The 16,736-nt window shown below is 38.9% G+C and overlaps 1 protein-coding gene across 4 annotated transcripts in view; it reads left to right on the top strand.

The window, feature by feature from the left end:
• The window catches only part of LOC141131526 (dual oxidase 1-like), a 212,757-nt gene that overhangs the window by 151,417 nt on the left and 44,604 nt on the right, over positions 1-16,736 (top strand). For all 4 annotated transcript variants that reach the window (XM_073618895.1, XM_073618894.1, XM_073618896.1 and 1 more), the window contains 6 exons: positions 5,106-5,290; positions 6,650-6,880; positions 10,029-10,128; positions 11,510-11,559; positions 13,322-13,449; positions 15,425-15,578. In XM_073618895.1, coding sequence (XP_073474996.1) covers positions 5,106-5,290; positions 6,650-6,880; positions 10,029-10,128; positions 11,510-11,559; positions 13,322-13,449; positions 15,425-15,578 — 848 coding nt within the window. The remainder of the gene's footprint in view (positions 1-5,105; positions 5,291-6,649; positions 6,881-10,028; positions 10,129-11,509; positions 11,560-13,321; positions 13,450-15,424; positions 15,579-16,736) is intronic.

The raw sequence follows: 16,736 nt of genomic DNA, 5'->3' as shown, positions 1-16,736 counted from the left end.
TCATTTCAGATCAGCAGTTGCAGCAGTGGCCTCAAAATGCAAGGTTTGCTTATCTCATAGATCCTCAGCCCTACATGTAAGACCTCTTTCACACATACATACTTAAGCATATGCCCATGTGAGGACCATGTTTTTCCATACAGGGATGCACAAGTGTTTCGTGGATCCCTGTGCAGACAGTCCCATTCATGTCAATTAGGATGTAGCCATTGCACAGACACAGACGCTGCTCCCAATTTGACAGCCGTGTGGGTTCCTGACCTGTACACACCTGCACTCACACAGGTTTCAAGTTGGGAGCATCAGCTGTGTCTCTGAATCCACTGAATTGATATGAATGGGGTTGCACAAAACACCTGTGCATCCCCATGTGGGCAAACATGGCCCTCACACAGGCATTTTCTTAAGTATGCCCAGGGCTACTGATAACGGGGGATCACCGGTCTTCTTGTAGGGGGCCCGAGCACACAGGGGGGACCACATAGGTAGGGAGATTGGTGATAGATGACAGCTGAAAGCTGGTCTCTTCCCCTCTCACAGTTGTCCCTCACTAATCCCCCTCCCTGTGTAGGCCCCCCTCCCTCCCAGCGCTGGCTCCAATGTTAGGTCTGCTCCTGAGTTTGTTATCTCTGTAACTTGTGTTCTGACACTTGTTTATTACAAGTTAAAATCAGTATATATATAAATTTTAGCAGAGACCCTGAAGAATCATCATGTCACATTGTATTTGTGCAGCAGTCTTTCAAATGCAATTGTTTTTGGAAGAAGTACACTTTTATAAATAATAATAAAAAAAAAACAGTAAAGTTAGCCCAATTTTTTTTGTATAATGGGAAATGCTTTATTGTGGAATGGCACCAAACTACAATACTTAATAATCTCCATAGGCAAAGCTTTAAACATTTCTACAGGTTACCAGTTTAGAGTTACAGAGGAGGTCTTGTGCTAAAATTATTGCTCTCACTCTAACGATAGCGGTGATACCTCATGTGTGGTTTGAACACAGTTTACATTTGCGAGCACGGAGGATGGGGCGCTTTAAACTTTTTTTTTCTTATTTATTTTATTTTTTCTATTTTTACACTGGTTCTTTAAATATATATTTTTTACACTTTTATTGCTGTCACACGGAATGTAAACATCCCTTTTCACAGTAATAGGCAGTGACAGGTACTCTTTATGGAGGTATCGGGGGTCTAAAAGACCCCAAATCCCTCCTTTGCACTGAAAAGCATTCAAAACGCAAATTTGGTCTGTTTTGAATACTGAAAGTTTTTTTTTAATTTGCGTCTTTAGGGCTCCAGTAAACCGGAAGTGATGTCATGACATCACTTCCGGGTTTCTTGATCCGAGACCTGATCAAAGCCGTTCAATATCCGAGTCCGTCGGAAATGCAGACAGAAAAAGTCAGATGGGGCATACACACGGTCGGAATGTCCGACCGAAAGCTCCCATCAGACTTTTTCTGTTGGGAAGTCCGGCCGTGTGTACGTGACATTTGTGTGTGATTTGGGATCACCAACTTTACCAAGATCTCAGGAAAGGTCCCAGTACTATGATTCTTGCCTAGGTGAACTCTGTAATCCAGGTGTAAAGTGCACATTTTATTTTACTTTTTTATTCTCCTAATATTTTTATACTTTTAATGCCCTGTATACACAACTGGTTTTGCCGTCGGAATAAACTCTGAAGGTTTTTCCGACAGAGTTCCAATGGAATTCTGCTCAAGCTGTCTTGCATACACACGGTCACACCAAACTCCGACCGTCCAGAACACGGAGACGTACAACACGTACGACGGGACTAGAAAACGGAAGTTCAATATCCAGTAGCCAATAGTTTCCATCTCGTACTTACTTCAGAGCATGCGTCATTTTTGGTGCGTCAGACCAGCATACAGATGAGCGTTTTTTCTGATAGTAATTTGTTCCATCAGAAAAATATAGAACATGTTCTCTATCTAAGTCCGTCTGAATTTTCGACGGAAAAAGTCCGATGGGGCATACACATGGTCGGAATATACAATGAAAAGCTCCCATCGGACTCTTTCTGTCAGAAATTCCGCTCGTGTGTACGCGGCATTAGAGAAAGACGGGGGTGGGGAGGAATGACCACAAGATAGGATAAACCTAGCATTTTTATGCAAGGTCCACTTTAAAATTCTAAAACAGATATTAGGTGCTTCCAACTTCTAACTGCAAAATATATGTGCATTCCTATAAAACATGCAAGTTAATTTGCTGAATATTTTGGAAGTAGCTGTATGCATGGCTCCTAAAATGTGATTTGAACGTTATCCAAGTCATAATCTACAGTCAAGTCAACAATTTTGTTATACACTTGTGAACACTATGTAATGTTATTTATTAGCAAAACAGATCCTAAGGATCCAAAGAAGAGGACTTAAAGTGACTGTAAAGGCAGAAGGTTTTTATCTTAATGCATTCAACTGCCCCCTCAGCCCCTCCAAATACTTACCTGGACCATTCGGGACTCTCCCTCCTGATTGTCTTAGACACATTAGTGGCACCATTGGTTCCAGCTGCTGTCAATCAAACTCAGTTGGCCAATCAGGAGAGAGAGGGAGCAAACTGCTTGTTGTGGGGGCACTCAAAAAGAGGGAGGGGCCAGGAGAGCCACCAAGGGACCCGAGAAACTGAAGATTTGGGCTGCTCTGTGCAAATCCATTTCCAAGGATAACATGTTTGTTATTTTTATTGGAAAAAAAATCTGACTTTGCAATCCTTTTAAGAATAGAAATTATAGTGAGGTATAGAGATGAAAAAAGTCTACAAGGCATTTCTAAAGGCTTAAGTGTCCACCAGCTCATTCCTGTGACTAGGACTGTCCACCCTGCAAATATGCCCTGCAGAAAAGAACTTGCAGAAAAGGGCAAGTCTTCAGAGACTTCACAGAGATAACCATTACTACCCCAAAACAAACTACTACACATCTCAGATTTCAAAGGAAAACTTCTGGATGTACCACATGCTTCTGGGATAATATTTTGTAGAGTGAAATAAAAAAAATATAAAAATGTGTAATATATTATTTTTGGAGGGGGAAAAAAGCTCCAGTAAAAGGAACATGATAATTTGGCACTGCTGTCATAAATCAGATGTAACCAGAGCTGTGTGGACTGTACAGAGTGAACCAAAAGTATGTAGGTGAAAAAGTAAGTAATTTATTAAGATAAGTGAACAATATATAAATGCAACCACCTCCAATATCACACATGGCACAACAAACCAATATCAAACAAGATCCACAAATAACAATAATCAGACAAGAATATACAGCAAAAGGGAATACCAGAATCGTAATCATTAGCCAGGCCGGAGTCATAAACGGGAGGTCAGCAAATGGGGGGCAAGGAGTAAGACAGACAGGGAGAAGGTGGAAGGGATCAGGCTGCAGGGCAGGGATCCAGGGATACAGGACAGACAGGAACAGATACAAATACAGGTTCAGGGTCAGGTTCAGGATACAGGGACCAGGATCAGGTTCAGAGCTTTCAGGTCAGGGCACAAGGACAACACCAAGGTGAGGTGTGTGTGAGCTTGCCGGGTATTTATACCATTTCCTGCAATCAGGCTCAGGTGATGCCTGACTGCAGGAGGTGATATGGGCTCTATACTGCCAGGAACCACATGCTGGTGAATGCCAGTACTGCAGCCCAAAGATCACATAAAACCAGCAGGGGAAAGCACCCTCGACAGTTCCAAACTGCCAGAAGACACCTGCTGGTGGACATTAGTACTGCGCGCCAGATGTCGGATAGTGTCATCAGCGGGTGGAACCCTTCCTGACAGTACCCCCTCAAAGGAACGACCTCTGGACGCTCCAATTAGCCACTGCTGGGGAAAGTCCATGGCATCAAGCCAGGCAGTGGGCAGAGTCGCATAGAACTGGGCATGAGGAAGGTCCATGGCTTTAAACCGGGCAACGGACAGAGGCACCTCAGGCTGGGCAGCGGGCAGTGACATATCAAGCTGGGCAGCGAGCAGTGGTATATCAAGCTGGGCAGTGGGCACATCGAGCTGGACAGCGGGCACAGATGCATCAAGCTGGGCAATAGGCACGTCAAACTGGGTAGCACGTACAGGAACCTCAAGCTGAGTAGCAGGCACATCAAGCTGGACAGTAGGCACATGAAGCTGGGCAGCAGACAAATCGAGCTGGGCAGCAGACACACAGAGCTTTCAGGTCAGGGCACAAGGTCGACACCAAGGCAAGGTGTGTGAGCTTGCCAGGTATTTATACCATTTCCTCTAATCAGGCTCAGGTGATGCCTGACTGCAGGAGGTGATATCGGCTCCATACTGCCAGGAACCATTTTCCAGTCTATAGAAGTGGTGGCTGCATTTTTTTTTTGTTTTGTTTTCATGCTTTTCCCTCCTAAAATTTTAGTTGGTAGTCTTGTGAATAACACAGTTCTTGTTTTTGGGTAGATATGCTCACTGCTCTACTGGATCTATAGTTGCCACCTAGGCCTTTGTTCATCTTACTTACATGGGGAGTGGGGATTAGTAGTTTAAAAAAGGAAGATAACATTGTTCTATACCTCAGTTCAGCTCACAGAAAGTGACAAAGGTTCTGCAAGATCAACAGGCATTTTCGATATTTGCTGAAATGTTCTTAGCTTCATAAAAGAAAATTAAGACAGCCCCCATTTCTAAGGCCTTGTAAGCTGCAATATATTACATTCTTGTTCTTGGGTTCAGTTATCCTTTCAGATGCTGTGACATAACCTCAGTAAAAGGGGTTCTGCCAGGTATTTAACGCAAAAATTCATGTACCTCTTCAAGAATGCAGTTAGAACATTTAAACATCAAATCCATTACATAAAAGAGTGCAGCAATTTGTGTGTTTATTAGTTTAGTAAAATTGTGTTTCTTAATTATTGCGACGTAAGATCAGACCACCTTTTTGGAGCCATTCATACTAACCTCCATGTAATTTTAAAGCGATAATACATTTTAGTTTTTCAGTTTAATACTACAGCAAATTTACTGTACAGTAATGTAACTATAAAATATATGAACCTGTGATACAGTTTATACTTTTTGGAAATAGATCTATTTCTTCATTTCTTTTTCAACCAGTTCTGGCAATATTCTGGAAGAAAATCGTCTATATACAGAAGCCAAAAAAGAAAAATACCAAAAAAGCAAACTGTATCAGAAAATACAGGCATTTAAGCGATTTATTGAAAATTACCGCCGACACATTGTTTGTGTAGTAATATTCTATGGAATATCTGCCGGACTGTTTATAGAAAGAGCTTACCGTAAGTACTGTAATTGTAATGGAGCCACTGTCAACACTGACAAATGCAATGAGTGTAAATCAAAAGAGATCATTTATAATATTAAAAGAGCATAAGAAAAACCCTGCATGAACTGTTGGAGATGTGGCAGATTGGGTGTAGGACATGGATTGTATCCTTAAGTGGAGCTCCACCCAAAAGTGGAAGCTCTGCTTATCTGCCTCCACCCTCCTGCATTTGGCACCTTTTGGGGGATGGGGGAGGGGGGAGAGGGTACCTGGTTTTGCCCCCATCCTCCTTCCCCCTTAGCCAGCCCAATTAGAGAGCACAGTGCATATGCATTGGGGAACTGGCTGTGAAGCCACACAGCTTTACTGATGGTTTCCCTTAGTTGAGATACTGGCAGCAGCCCCCGATAGCCGATTGAAAAATTGGCTTGGGTGAAGACACCATTTGATTCCTGGACAGGTAAGTGTCCTAATATTAAAAGTCAGCAGCTACAGTATTTGTAGCTGCTGACTTTTATTCTTTTTCTGCAGGAGCCTGAAGCTCCTCTTTAGGATGAAACAGTTGATTGATGATGGCAATGATGCCCCTGATTCCATCAACAAAACTTAGGCAGCATAGATTTCTTCTTAAAACTTGCCAAAATTCAAATAATTTTTACTGTAAAACTAACAAACTTTGGCTCAGGGAGTCGTTATTGACGATCCTCCCTTTTTTTCATTTTTTTATCCTGTTCCATCTATCCTTTTTGTTTTATTCCTTACCACCATTTCCCCCACCTTCTTTCTTAACCCATTTTAATCCTATGGGAATAATTTTTTCTTAATTCATATTTTTTATTTCATAAATCACTTTTACAGAGACTTAAATTCCTTAAGGCAGGTTAAGTGCATAGTACTCACTCATTCTAATTTCTTACACAACATATTAAGATAACATTGATATTGTTGACCTTATAATAAACTTCAGCTTTTGTATACTTTTCCCTATTATATCTTTCAAGAAAGTACACTCTATAACTTAATTTAGCATTATTTTCTTATACCTCTATAAATAAATGAATATAGACATTTCAAAAAGGGAAAAAAGTACATGTTCTCTGAATGATGTAATAATGGTTAATTATTTTCTAATGATTTGTTTATCTCTTCAATATATATTATAAAATCCATCTGGCAAATTACAGAATTACCTGTCCCTACTTGGATAGACATATCTTCAGGCTATAGGCAAATTCAAATTAAATGCCTTTTTGTAGCATGATAAAAATTGCCCTGATAAACTATTGTGCATGAATGAATAAAAAAACACAAATGGTTTTACTTTTCTTTTGCGTTATGAACTAATAAATACATTTTTTTGAATTATATGCAGATTATACTTTTGAGTCACAACACATTGGTATTGCTGAAGTGACTTTGCCAGGTATTATTGTTTCCAGAGGGTCGGCTGCAAGTATCTCCTTTATGTTTGCATACATTTTGCTCACTATGTGTCGAAATCTCATCACTTTTCTGAGAGAGACATTTTTAAACCAGTACATTCCCTTTGATGCTGCTGTGGATTTCCATCGACTTATTGCAAAAACTGCCCTTATATTGACAGGTGGGTTTTCTTCTTCATCTGATTTAAATAAATGTGATATAACATATGTTTAAAAATTGACCTAAACCAAAAACACTAGTTCTTATATAAAGTGGTAGTATTCGTTTTCAAGTTTTTAGGCTAGGTAAGTTTTCTACAAGTAGAGTAAAATACCAGTTGATCCTGTGAGAGATCTTGAGTCCTTGTAACTTCCTGTGTGCTAAATTGAATTCTGATTTTTTTTTTTAATCAGCTTTCTTTCTTCTTTGAAGAGTGAGAGGTGTTTGTAATTCAATTAAGGTCAGCAGCCTGGGGTGACAACACTGATACTCCAAAGATGCAGTGCAGTAAGCATGCATTGTCACACTAGGACAGAAAGTTACTGGCAGGATCATCAGTTAAGAATAAAATAATGTAGGCATCACATCTAAGGACTGGCAAGTTGCAATATGTAATTTTTTTGTTTTTGAGGTTAGATATGGTTTAACCGTTTAAAGGGTTTGTAAACCCCCATGTTTTTTCACCTTAATGCATAGGATACATTAAGGTGAAAAAACTTCTGTCAATGACTGGCCCCCCAGCCCCCCATTTTACTCAGCTGAGTCCTGTAAATTAACAGGCCGGAGATGCGCTCTTCCCCTCTGCCTGTTGTCTTGGCTTTTTTATTGGATAGATTGATAGCAGCGAAGCCATTGGCTCCCGCTGTCAATCAAATCCAATGACACAGGCTCCGGGGGGCAGGGCCGAGTCCGGCATTCTGCATCTATGGACGCAAATGCTGGACTCAGGAGCATGCCTGCAAGGTAACCCCCCTGGGAGAGCGCTTCTCCTAGGGGGTTATATGATGCAGGGAGGAGCTACCCCGCCACTGGGGGACCCCAGAAGTCGATGTTCGAGGCCACGCTGTGCAAAACGAACTGCACAGTGGAGGTAAGTATGACATGTTTGTTATTTAAAAAAACAAAAAAAAAAAACAAAGCCTTACAATCACTTTAAGGCAACTCAAAAACATTCCTCATTGACAACCAGAAGGTATTTATTCAGACACATATCACATATATCATAATCCTTGTGTAAAAACAATGGCAGAATGTCTTGTCTTTGGCTCCCAACACTTGTGAATTTGCTGCCTTGAGTGAGTAGAAGTATATGGGAGTTAATCTCAGTTGCTGCTGTGATAAGATTGATTTGGTTTGATTTAACTTGGCCCACAAATGCATTTTTGTGACTTGATGTATGCTACTGTATATGCCATGGAAGAGTCATTCCAATACCTCTAAAATTCTTCTTCAATCACCTCTGACCCCAACCACTGCAGGAATTCTTAACACCTTGGACATTCAGAGATATAAGGGCAGTGGTGGCTGGTGCTGTATTTTTTCAGGGGGGCAGCAAACAAGTCACCTGACCCCCCTCCCGCTCATTTGGTCGGTCGGTCAGTCAACACCCCCACCAACCCAGTCACTTGGTCAATCAGTGAACAAACCCCCCTCCCCCATCTCTTCCCTGGCCACCCATCAGCCCGCACTTACCACATCTAGGACGCAGGCAGCTTTGGTGGCTTCCCCCTGTGTCTCCTCCTCGGCGCCTCCCCCCTGCTCCCGACCAATAAGGTCGCTTCGCCTCTCAGCCAATCGGGTCTCAAGACCTGCTTCCTGATTGGACAGAAGAAGAAGCAGAAAGATAATAGTCAATATTATTTCGCTATTATCACACAACTGGGTGTGCTCAGAGCGTAGTGCTCTGAACCTCGAGCCCACCCTTTTTTGAAGCCAATTAGAGTCTCAGGCTCTAATCACTTGACCCTGTGCCCCTAATGGAGCAGCCGCCACTGTATAAAGGTTAGAAAGATATATAATTTCTGAACTCTCTGGTATCCCTAAAAATAAGAAGACTGTAAGATCTCAATGGAAAAGTTGAAAGACGTGTCATATTTATTTGTTACAGGTCACTAGAAACATAGAAAAGTTACGGCAGAAAAAGACCACATAGTCCATCGAGTCTGCCCATTATTTTTTTTTCATTAACTTTTTTGATCTATGTTTGTCCAACGTGTGTTCAAAGCCATTTACTTTTGATTGTCTCAACTACCCTTTCAGTAATATAATACTTTCTAAGATTAGTTTTGAACTTTCCTCCAGTTTGTTTCTGCCAGAGACAAAAGTCACACTTTGCCCTGCATAGATTCTATTAGTCATGGACGTGTGTGGGTCTTATTGGGTATAATGTTTTTTTTTAATAAACAACACAATCAATATTAGAAAACTTAGACAAAAAAATTGCTAAAAATAATTCTAAATAAAAATATGAGCAGCAACACCTTCTGCGAGACATATGCAGAGTGATCAATCTTAAAAATAAATAAGGTTGCGCTAATCAGTCATGTTGATATAAATGAAAATTCAAAATAAATTTACAATAAATTAGAAAACAAGTGATATAAAAATCCTGATGTCAGTCTCCACCATTCACCACTGTAGTGATCTTTAATTATCAGTGTCTCCACCAACAGCCAATTATCAGTGCCTCCACCAACAGCTGAAAGACTTGCTTACTAGCTCCCGTTGATCCCTCATTACAAGGGATCATTAGTGCTTGTGGCTTTAGCCCAGCCAAGGCCTTTCTCCAGGTCTGGATGGTCTCCTACATAAGATCACCTCTTAGCACCGTGTTGGGTATGAAGAAGTGTGCCAAAGTGGATAGAGCAGGGAAGGGTTAAAACCCATTTTAGTTTTTTATTTGATGTCTTGGTATCTTTGGGAAGATTTCTTGTCACTTCCTGTTCCTGAGCCACAACAGGGAATGAGAGAAAGTCTCTATAAAATGAGAGAAATTCCCCTTTTAGGCAGTTGCCACCAGAATATGTATCCCGGTTGGAAGATTTATGCTCAACTTTTTTTTTCTGGTGACAACTAAACAATTTTGGCTCTCTCATAATTTTGTATACAATGGTCACCAAGGCAAAAGTGAGAGTGAATTTTCCCAGGAGGGAGGCAGATAGCAGTAAAAATTTGATCCTTCCCTACTCCATGCAAAAACTAAAAAAAAATAATATAAATACACTTTAAACATTCTAAGTACACTTTTAGCAAAAATTATTGTTGTGATGAACACTATTCAACATATTTAAATGTGTATCAAATGACACTTATTTCTCTTTATTTTACAGTGCTTCATAGTATGGGTCATGCAGTCAACATTTATATGTTTTCCATCACGCCTCTTAGTACTCTGTCCTGCATATTTCCTAAAGTTTTTCGAGATGATGGGTAAAATCGAGTTAATTAACTAAATAAAAATGATGCCATGGTGTTTTCAGCCTTCTTTCCTTCTGCCCTCTCTCCTTTCCGATATGTGGAAAAAGCTAATTGGTATAAAGGCAATATTGCTAGCTGAAGAGAGAAGCACAGGATAAAAATGTGGGTCATTTGATCACTTCACATATCACAATTATTAGCAACTTACAACTTTCGTAGCAAATTTTCTTTCCTTTATTATTATTATTATTTAAGGTACTTATATAGCGCCGTCAATTTACACAGCACTTTACATATACATTGTGCATTCACATCAGTTCCTACCCTCAAGGAGCTTACAACCTAAGGTCCCTAACTCACATTCATATACTAGGGCCAATTTAGACAGAAGCCAACTAACCTACTACTACCAGCATGTCTTTGGAGTGTGGGAAGAAACTGGAGGAAACCACACAGGCACAGGGAGAACATGCAAACTCCAGGCAGGTGGTGTTGTGGTTCGGATTTGAACCAGCGACGCTTTTTATTTCTAGGTGAGAGTGCTACCCACTACACCACTGTGCTGCCCATATAATATAATATATATATATATTATACTTTATATTTATTCACATACTTGTCTGATCCATGGAGAATAATATAATTCATGAGTCCCATTTTCTGCGTGAATCTCCATAAACAGTACAAGCCTACGTGCAGATACTGTAATAAATAAAATGTATAATATACAAAAAAACAAGAGAAATGTGATTTTTCAGACTTGCATTTGCTAAGTCACTCATTAAATTCAATCTATAATTGATGTAATCCATTTGTTATTGTTCTTGCATTTATCATCTGTCAAAAAATAAAATATCAGCACAAGGGACATTTATTAGAGTTTGATCTAATGCCTCTTCTGTTAGCTGAAATCCCCCCACTCCTGCGTTCCATCCACATCCTTCATTCATAGAGGTACTATAGCTTTCATGAATAAAACAGGATCTATGACTGGAAGGCGGGCAGATGATTAAAAGGTCTGCCCTCTTCATTCATAGATCCTGTTTCATTCATTGAAGTTATAATGATGGCTTCTATGATTGGCGTAGCTGGGCAGAAAGGGCAAGCGTAGTTGAGCACTTTTGATGAAAGCCTGTGATAGCTTCTATAGTTCTATTAACTCCTCTATTGATGGAGGAGGATTTCAGTAACAGAAGAGGAATCAATTTAAGGGACACATTCTACTAGCTGTGAGTAACCTCTATTATGCTGATGTTTGTGTTTTTTATTTTGATTGCACTTAGGCTTAGCCTAATTCTCTAGGCTTATTTCTTGATTTATTTTTCTTCTAATTACCTATGAGTTATCTAATTTTAATTGCTTTTATTCACTTTTAAATATTTTTCTTTTGAAGGTCTGAATTTCCATATAAATTTTACTGGTGGTTTTTCGAAACAATACCGGGTAAGTAATTTTTTTTACAAAGAATATATATACAGTATAATATATATATTATACTGCCCCAAAGCACCTGCCCCATGTTGAGGGCATGTGGACTGGTATGGTTCGGAAGGGGGGGGGGGGTGTTCGCTCATCCCCTCCCTTTTCTGACCTGCCAGGCTGCATTGCTCAGATAAGGGTCTGGTATGATTTTGAGAGGGACCCCACGCAATTTTTTTTTCAGTTTTGGTGTGGGGGTTCCCCGCTAAATCCATATCAGACCCAAAGGGCCTGGTATGGATTTGGCGGGGGACCCCACACCATTTTTTTCCCTGATGTTTTTTTTTGCCGCAAATTCTTTTTTATACATTCAGCTGTCAGTGGGGAACCCTGCTAACAGCTGATTACTCATCGGTTGTTAAGAACGCGCTGCCCCGGCTTCCCGGCCCGCTCCTTAGCAACCAGCTATATACATTGTGTTTAAAGTGAAAAAAAAAAAAATACCAAACGCAAAATGCATGAAAACTACATACAAAACGCACCTGAAAACTGTATCAATCTTTTCATTTATCTTCTGACATATTGATGTGCCAGAAAAAGGGCCCCTCATTAGCCTCATTATTTTCTAGGGTTTTCGAATAAAAAAAAAAAAAAGCAATGGTGGAAAAAAGTAAAATAAAAATCTTAAGAAGGTGGCTGCCCGCTTTCAGGTGAACTGTAATACCAGCTCACTGTGCATGTACAAACACTTTATCTTTATAGTTTTTCTGTACATACCTTCCAGGTTTCAGAGTGCCCCCTCTCCCTTCTCTGGTGAGTCTCATGTGGTGTCGGAAGCCAAAGAAAGGAAGCAAGCTCCCTTGAACCTCACTTTTCAAACTAGGGGGATCCTATCGATTGCATACCAGCAGTCACAGTTTAAAATGCCATAGGATTCTCTTGGGAGATGTCTCCCCATAGTTCTCTGTGGCATCACAGCCCATATTAATTCAAATATTGGCAATGTCATGAGGGAGCCAAACAATAGGCCTGATGTGTCATGCTGGGTTTCAAATTTGTTTTAATTTATGTAATTGTATTAGTTATTAATCACACTATTTAAAAAAAGAAATACACAAGGTGCATGTGTACAGATTCAGCTAACACAGAGTGAAAATGATACAATTACATAAATAAATATATTAAAATGGATACATAATAACAAATACTACAAGTTATGTTTGTAACAATAAAACTCGCACAATACATAAATAATAACCTGCTAGTGGGACATGAAGGATAAAACACAAAAAAAGAAAAGCAAAATATATGAATAAAGGCATAATTAAAAGTATCATTCATTAAAAGCCATATCTGAAAGCAAAAAGTATATACTAAATGGCCACTAGATGGCGAACTTGATTATCCAATAATCCCAAAAGAATTAGTTGCAAAGTGATTTTTCCAACAAACCTGAATACAATATGAAAACAATGTAAAAATATTGTTTCAATTTAAAAAAAAAAAATAGGTAAATATTTCTCATTATATACCTATATCAATTTGCAGTGTTTTCAAAATAATTTTTACTTCTACAATGCTTTTACTTGATTATTTTATCTTAGTTACTTATTGTATATATTTGCTTAACTGCTTATTTATTTCTAAGTTTTACTTTTTGATGAGACCATGTTTAGATGCAGGCTATAAGCTTTTTTTTTAGATGTTCCATCTCAGAGTTGCAAGGTAAGATATCTAATATAACTAACCAGTGAACCATTGTAATACTGTTGTGTTCTTCTTAAAGGATTTACTGGAATTCTCCTTTTGGCCGTTCTTGCATTGATGTATGTTTTCTCTTCCCGCCATTTTCGGCGAATCAGTTTCCGTGGATTCTGGCTGACACATCATTTATATATACTGATGTATATTTTGGTAGGATTTATATTAAGTAAAATGTATGCTTTTGTAAAATTTACTAACAAATTACTGTTGTGACATCAGCCATCTATAATTTAAAGTCCAACTGAACTTTCAGGGAAAACTAGCTAAATGTATTCCAGGAGGTCAAAAGAAACACCACTTGACCTCAGGAATGCCTTCATGACCAGGGCATTTTTTGCTATTCAGCCCAGTGCTAGTTTAACTGGCAACTGCTTAGTTATGTGATGCAAATTACATTTATATAATTATTTTCCACACAAATAGAGCTTTTTTTGTGGTATTTAATCACCACTGTTTTTTTTTTTTTTTTGCTATATAAATGAGAAATTACAGAAAATATTGAAAAAACAAAAACAAATTTTTGTTAGTTTCTGTTAAAAAATTTGCAAACAAATAATATTTCTTCATAAATTTAGGCCAACATGTAGTATGCTCCATTTCATTGGTAAAAATACCCCAAATCAGTGTATATTTTTTAGTCTGTGTGAAAGTTATAGAATCTACAAATTATGGTATATACAGCATATTTGAAAATGGATCATCCCTGATGTACTGATGGCCTCATATCTTGAGACCCTAAAATGACAGGACAGTATAAATACCACCAACCCCCCCCCCCCCCTTTGGAAAGTAGACAATAAAAAGTATTTAGTAAGATGCATGGTCAGTTTTTGAAGTCCTAATTTTTAACCACAATTTTTTGGAAAAAGAAGAGATTAAATACATTGTTTTACACATTCTTACATATTGTCACCAGTGCAGTACAGCGTCATCATATGACTGGTGTGGCTGTGATCATGGATACTGACTGGTGACTATGTGTGTATAAATATATATATAGATAGATATATATATATATATCTATATATATATATATATATATAGATATATATATATATATATATATATATATATATATATATATCTATATATATATACTAATTAAATAGTTTTTAATTACATGTTTACATTTTTTTTACTTTCTCTTTTTTACTATTTTGTTTTTACATTCAGTACTTTGATCAGAGTAGTTCAGTGTCACAATAGTGATACTGTACTACTCTTGGGGGATGATTTTTTTTTTTCACTGCTATTGCTTATAACAGTGACATTGCCATCATGTGATTGCTATGACCAATCATAGCAATCGCATGGTCCCCTGGCTGCTGTGATCTGCTGTGTCCATTAGACACAACAGTCATGGGATCACGCCACTATGCGCCCTAGGAGGCATGCTATAGGTGACATAGCCTAGGCTGTGCCACCTGTCCACAGCAAATTTATTGTGAGTGGGCAGCAAGTGATTAAATCTGTACAGTTCATTTTCTTTAGAAAGCAGCCATAGCCTGAGTGGAAAAGTCTTTCCCCGCCCGCAGCTGCAGAGTGGAAGCAGTGTTCTATTCTTTAAAATGTAATTTAAATTTTAAATTTAAGTTGTCCTTTTTAAGATACCAAAATGCCCTCAACTAAACTAGTGTGAATCACAGTGGAATCTTCTTCAAACAAAAAGATATTTAGATCACTACTTCTATTGCTATCCAAAACACCTGGACGCATTTCTCCTTTTAAGATAGTGGATGGAGCCATGCAAATAACTCCTATATGCACTGCTGGTTTACAGCACAGATACATCCTAATGTCACAAATTATTTTATTCTAAACTGAATATAGCTACATAAATTGTATGTGGCTGATATCACACCACAAGCTGAGAATATGTGGGGGAGCTACAAAAGTAGTTAAGGAATAATAGTATACACTATACATGCATTGTTAACAATGTTTCTTTAAACAGTGTTATTGGTATTTGAATTGCATGAAAAATAGAAAAGCAGGTTGTTTTTATTTTAAGTTATGTTTACTAATTTAAGGTTATTTTAAGCAATATGAAGCATAGGTGAATTAATTATAACATCTAGCAATAACAAATATTCTCCTATTAATATACTGTTCATGTCATTTCCAGATTATCCTTCATGGCAGCTTTGGACTTATCCAGTTACCCAAGTTCCATGTATACTTGTCAGTTCCTGCTATAGTCTTTATTGGGGACAGTTTAATAAGTCTAAGCAGAAAAAAGAGAGAAATTAGTGTCATAAAAGCAGAACTGCTTCCATCAGGTACTTCTGACAATTGCTAATAACAAAGTTAACTATGCTACTGCTAATACTGTGGTATTATTGGTGTTTAAATATGTATAGTATACAACATACACTATAGTACCAAAAGTATTGTGATACCTGCCTTTACACGCACATGAACTTTAATGGCATCCCAGTCTTGGTACGTAGGGTTCAATATTGATTTGGCCCACCCTTTGTAGCTATAACAGATTCAACTCTTCTGGGAAGGCTGTCCACAAGGATTAGGAGTGTGTCTATGAGGATGTTTGACCATTCTTCCAAAAGCGCATTTGTGAGGTCAGGCACTGATGTGGACAAGAAGGCCTGGCTCGCAGTCTTCACTCTAATTCATTCCAAAGGTGTTCTATCACAAACAACAAAATGCTGGCTCTCAGGATATGAGTATAGATATCAATGTGATCTAAAACATCCAAGAATAAGGGTAGACAGAGTCCAAGTAAAGGGAGGTGATGTTTCCTTAATGATAAGGATGATGGGTCTTGAGGGTGAGACATGCACTAAGGGCTCAGCTTTTCTCAGGAGTGAAGCCAACTCTGGATTGCAACATAAGGAGAAACAGAAAAGCGCCTCTGAGTGCAATGTTTATTGAACAATAACAAAGATATTCCAACACTTACATGGAGGTGAGGTGTGATGAACAATAAGGAAGGAATTCCCCCGGGATTGTCTACAAGATCTCCTGTGTGAGCTGTGAACCTGCCGCGAGAACCACGGTGAACCAAGGAGAGAAGCTGTCTGATCCTGTGTGATAACTGGGTGACCAGATGAGAGTGGCTCAGAACACGACGCCTCTCAGCATGTGATGTCACCGGGGTATGGGGAAACCACAACGTGTTTCAGAGCATGCCCGAAGTTCATACGGAGCATGCATGCTCCTTTCTCAAGTGATAAAGGGAAAGAAGAGGAACGAGTATAAATGCTCTGCACACAAGAGAAGTTAATTGGCCAATTAACGCAATAGACTATCAGGCTGCCAATAGCCAATTAATATGAGACTCTATGCATCTATTGGAACTTCTGTCACCCTACACATGGCTTCACAGCTATTCTTGGCTGTCCCCTGATGTAAACTACCTGTACACCTCCATTCCTCACCACATAGGCATGTTAACCATACAACACTTCCTATTATCA

The sequence above is a fragment of the Aquarana catesbeiana genome, linkage group LG03 (assembly GCF_042186555.1).
Source record: "Aquarana catesbeiana isolate 2022-GZ linkage group LG03, ASM4218655v1, whole genome shotgun sequence".
Lineage (NCBI taxonomy): Eukaryota > Metazoa > Chordata > Amphibia > Anura > Ranidae > Aquarana > Aquarana catesbeiana.
Note: the sequence above shows the minus strand (reverse complement) of the source record. Positions and strands in the feature narration are given on the sequence as shown.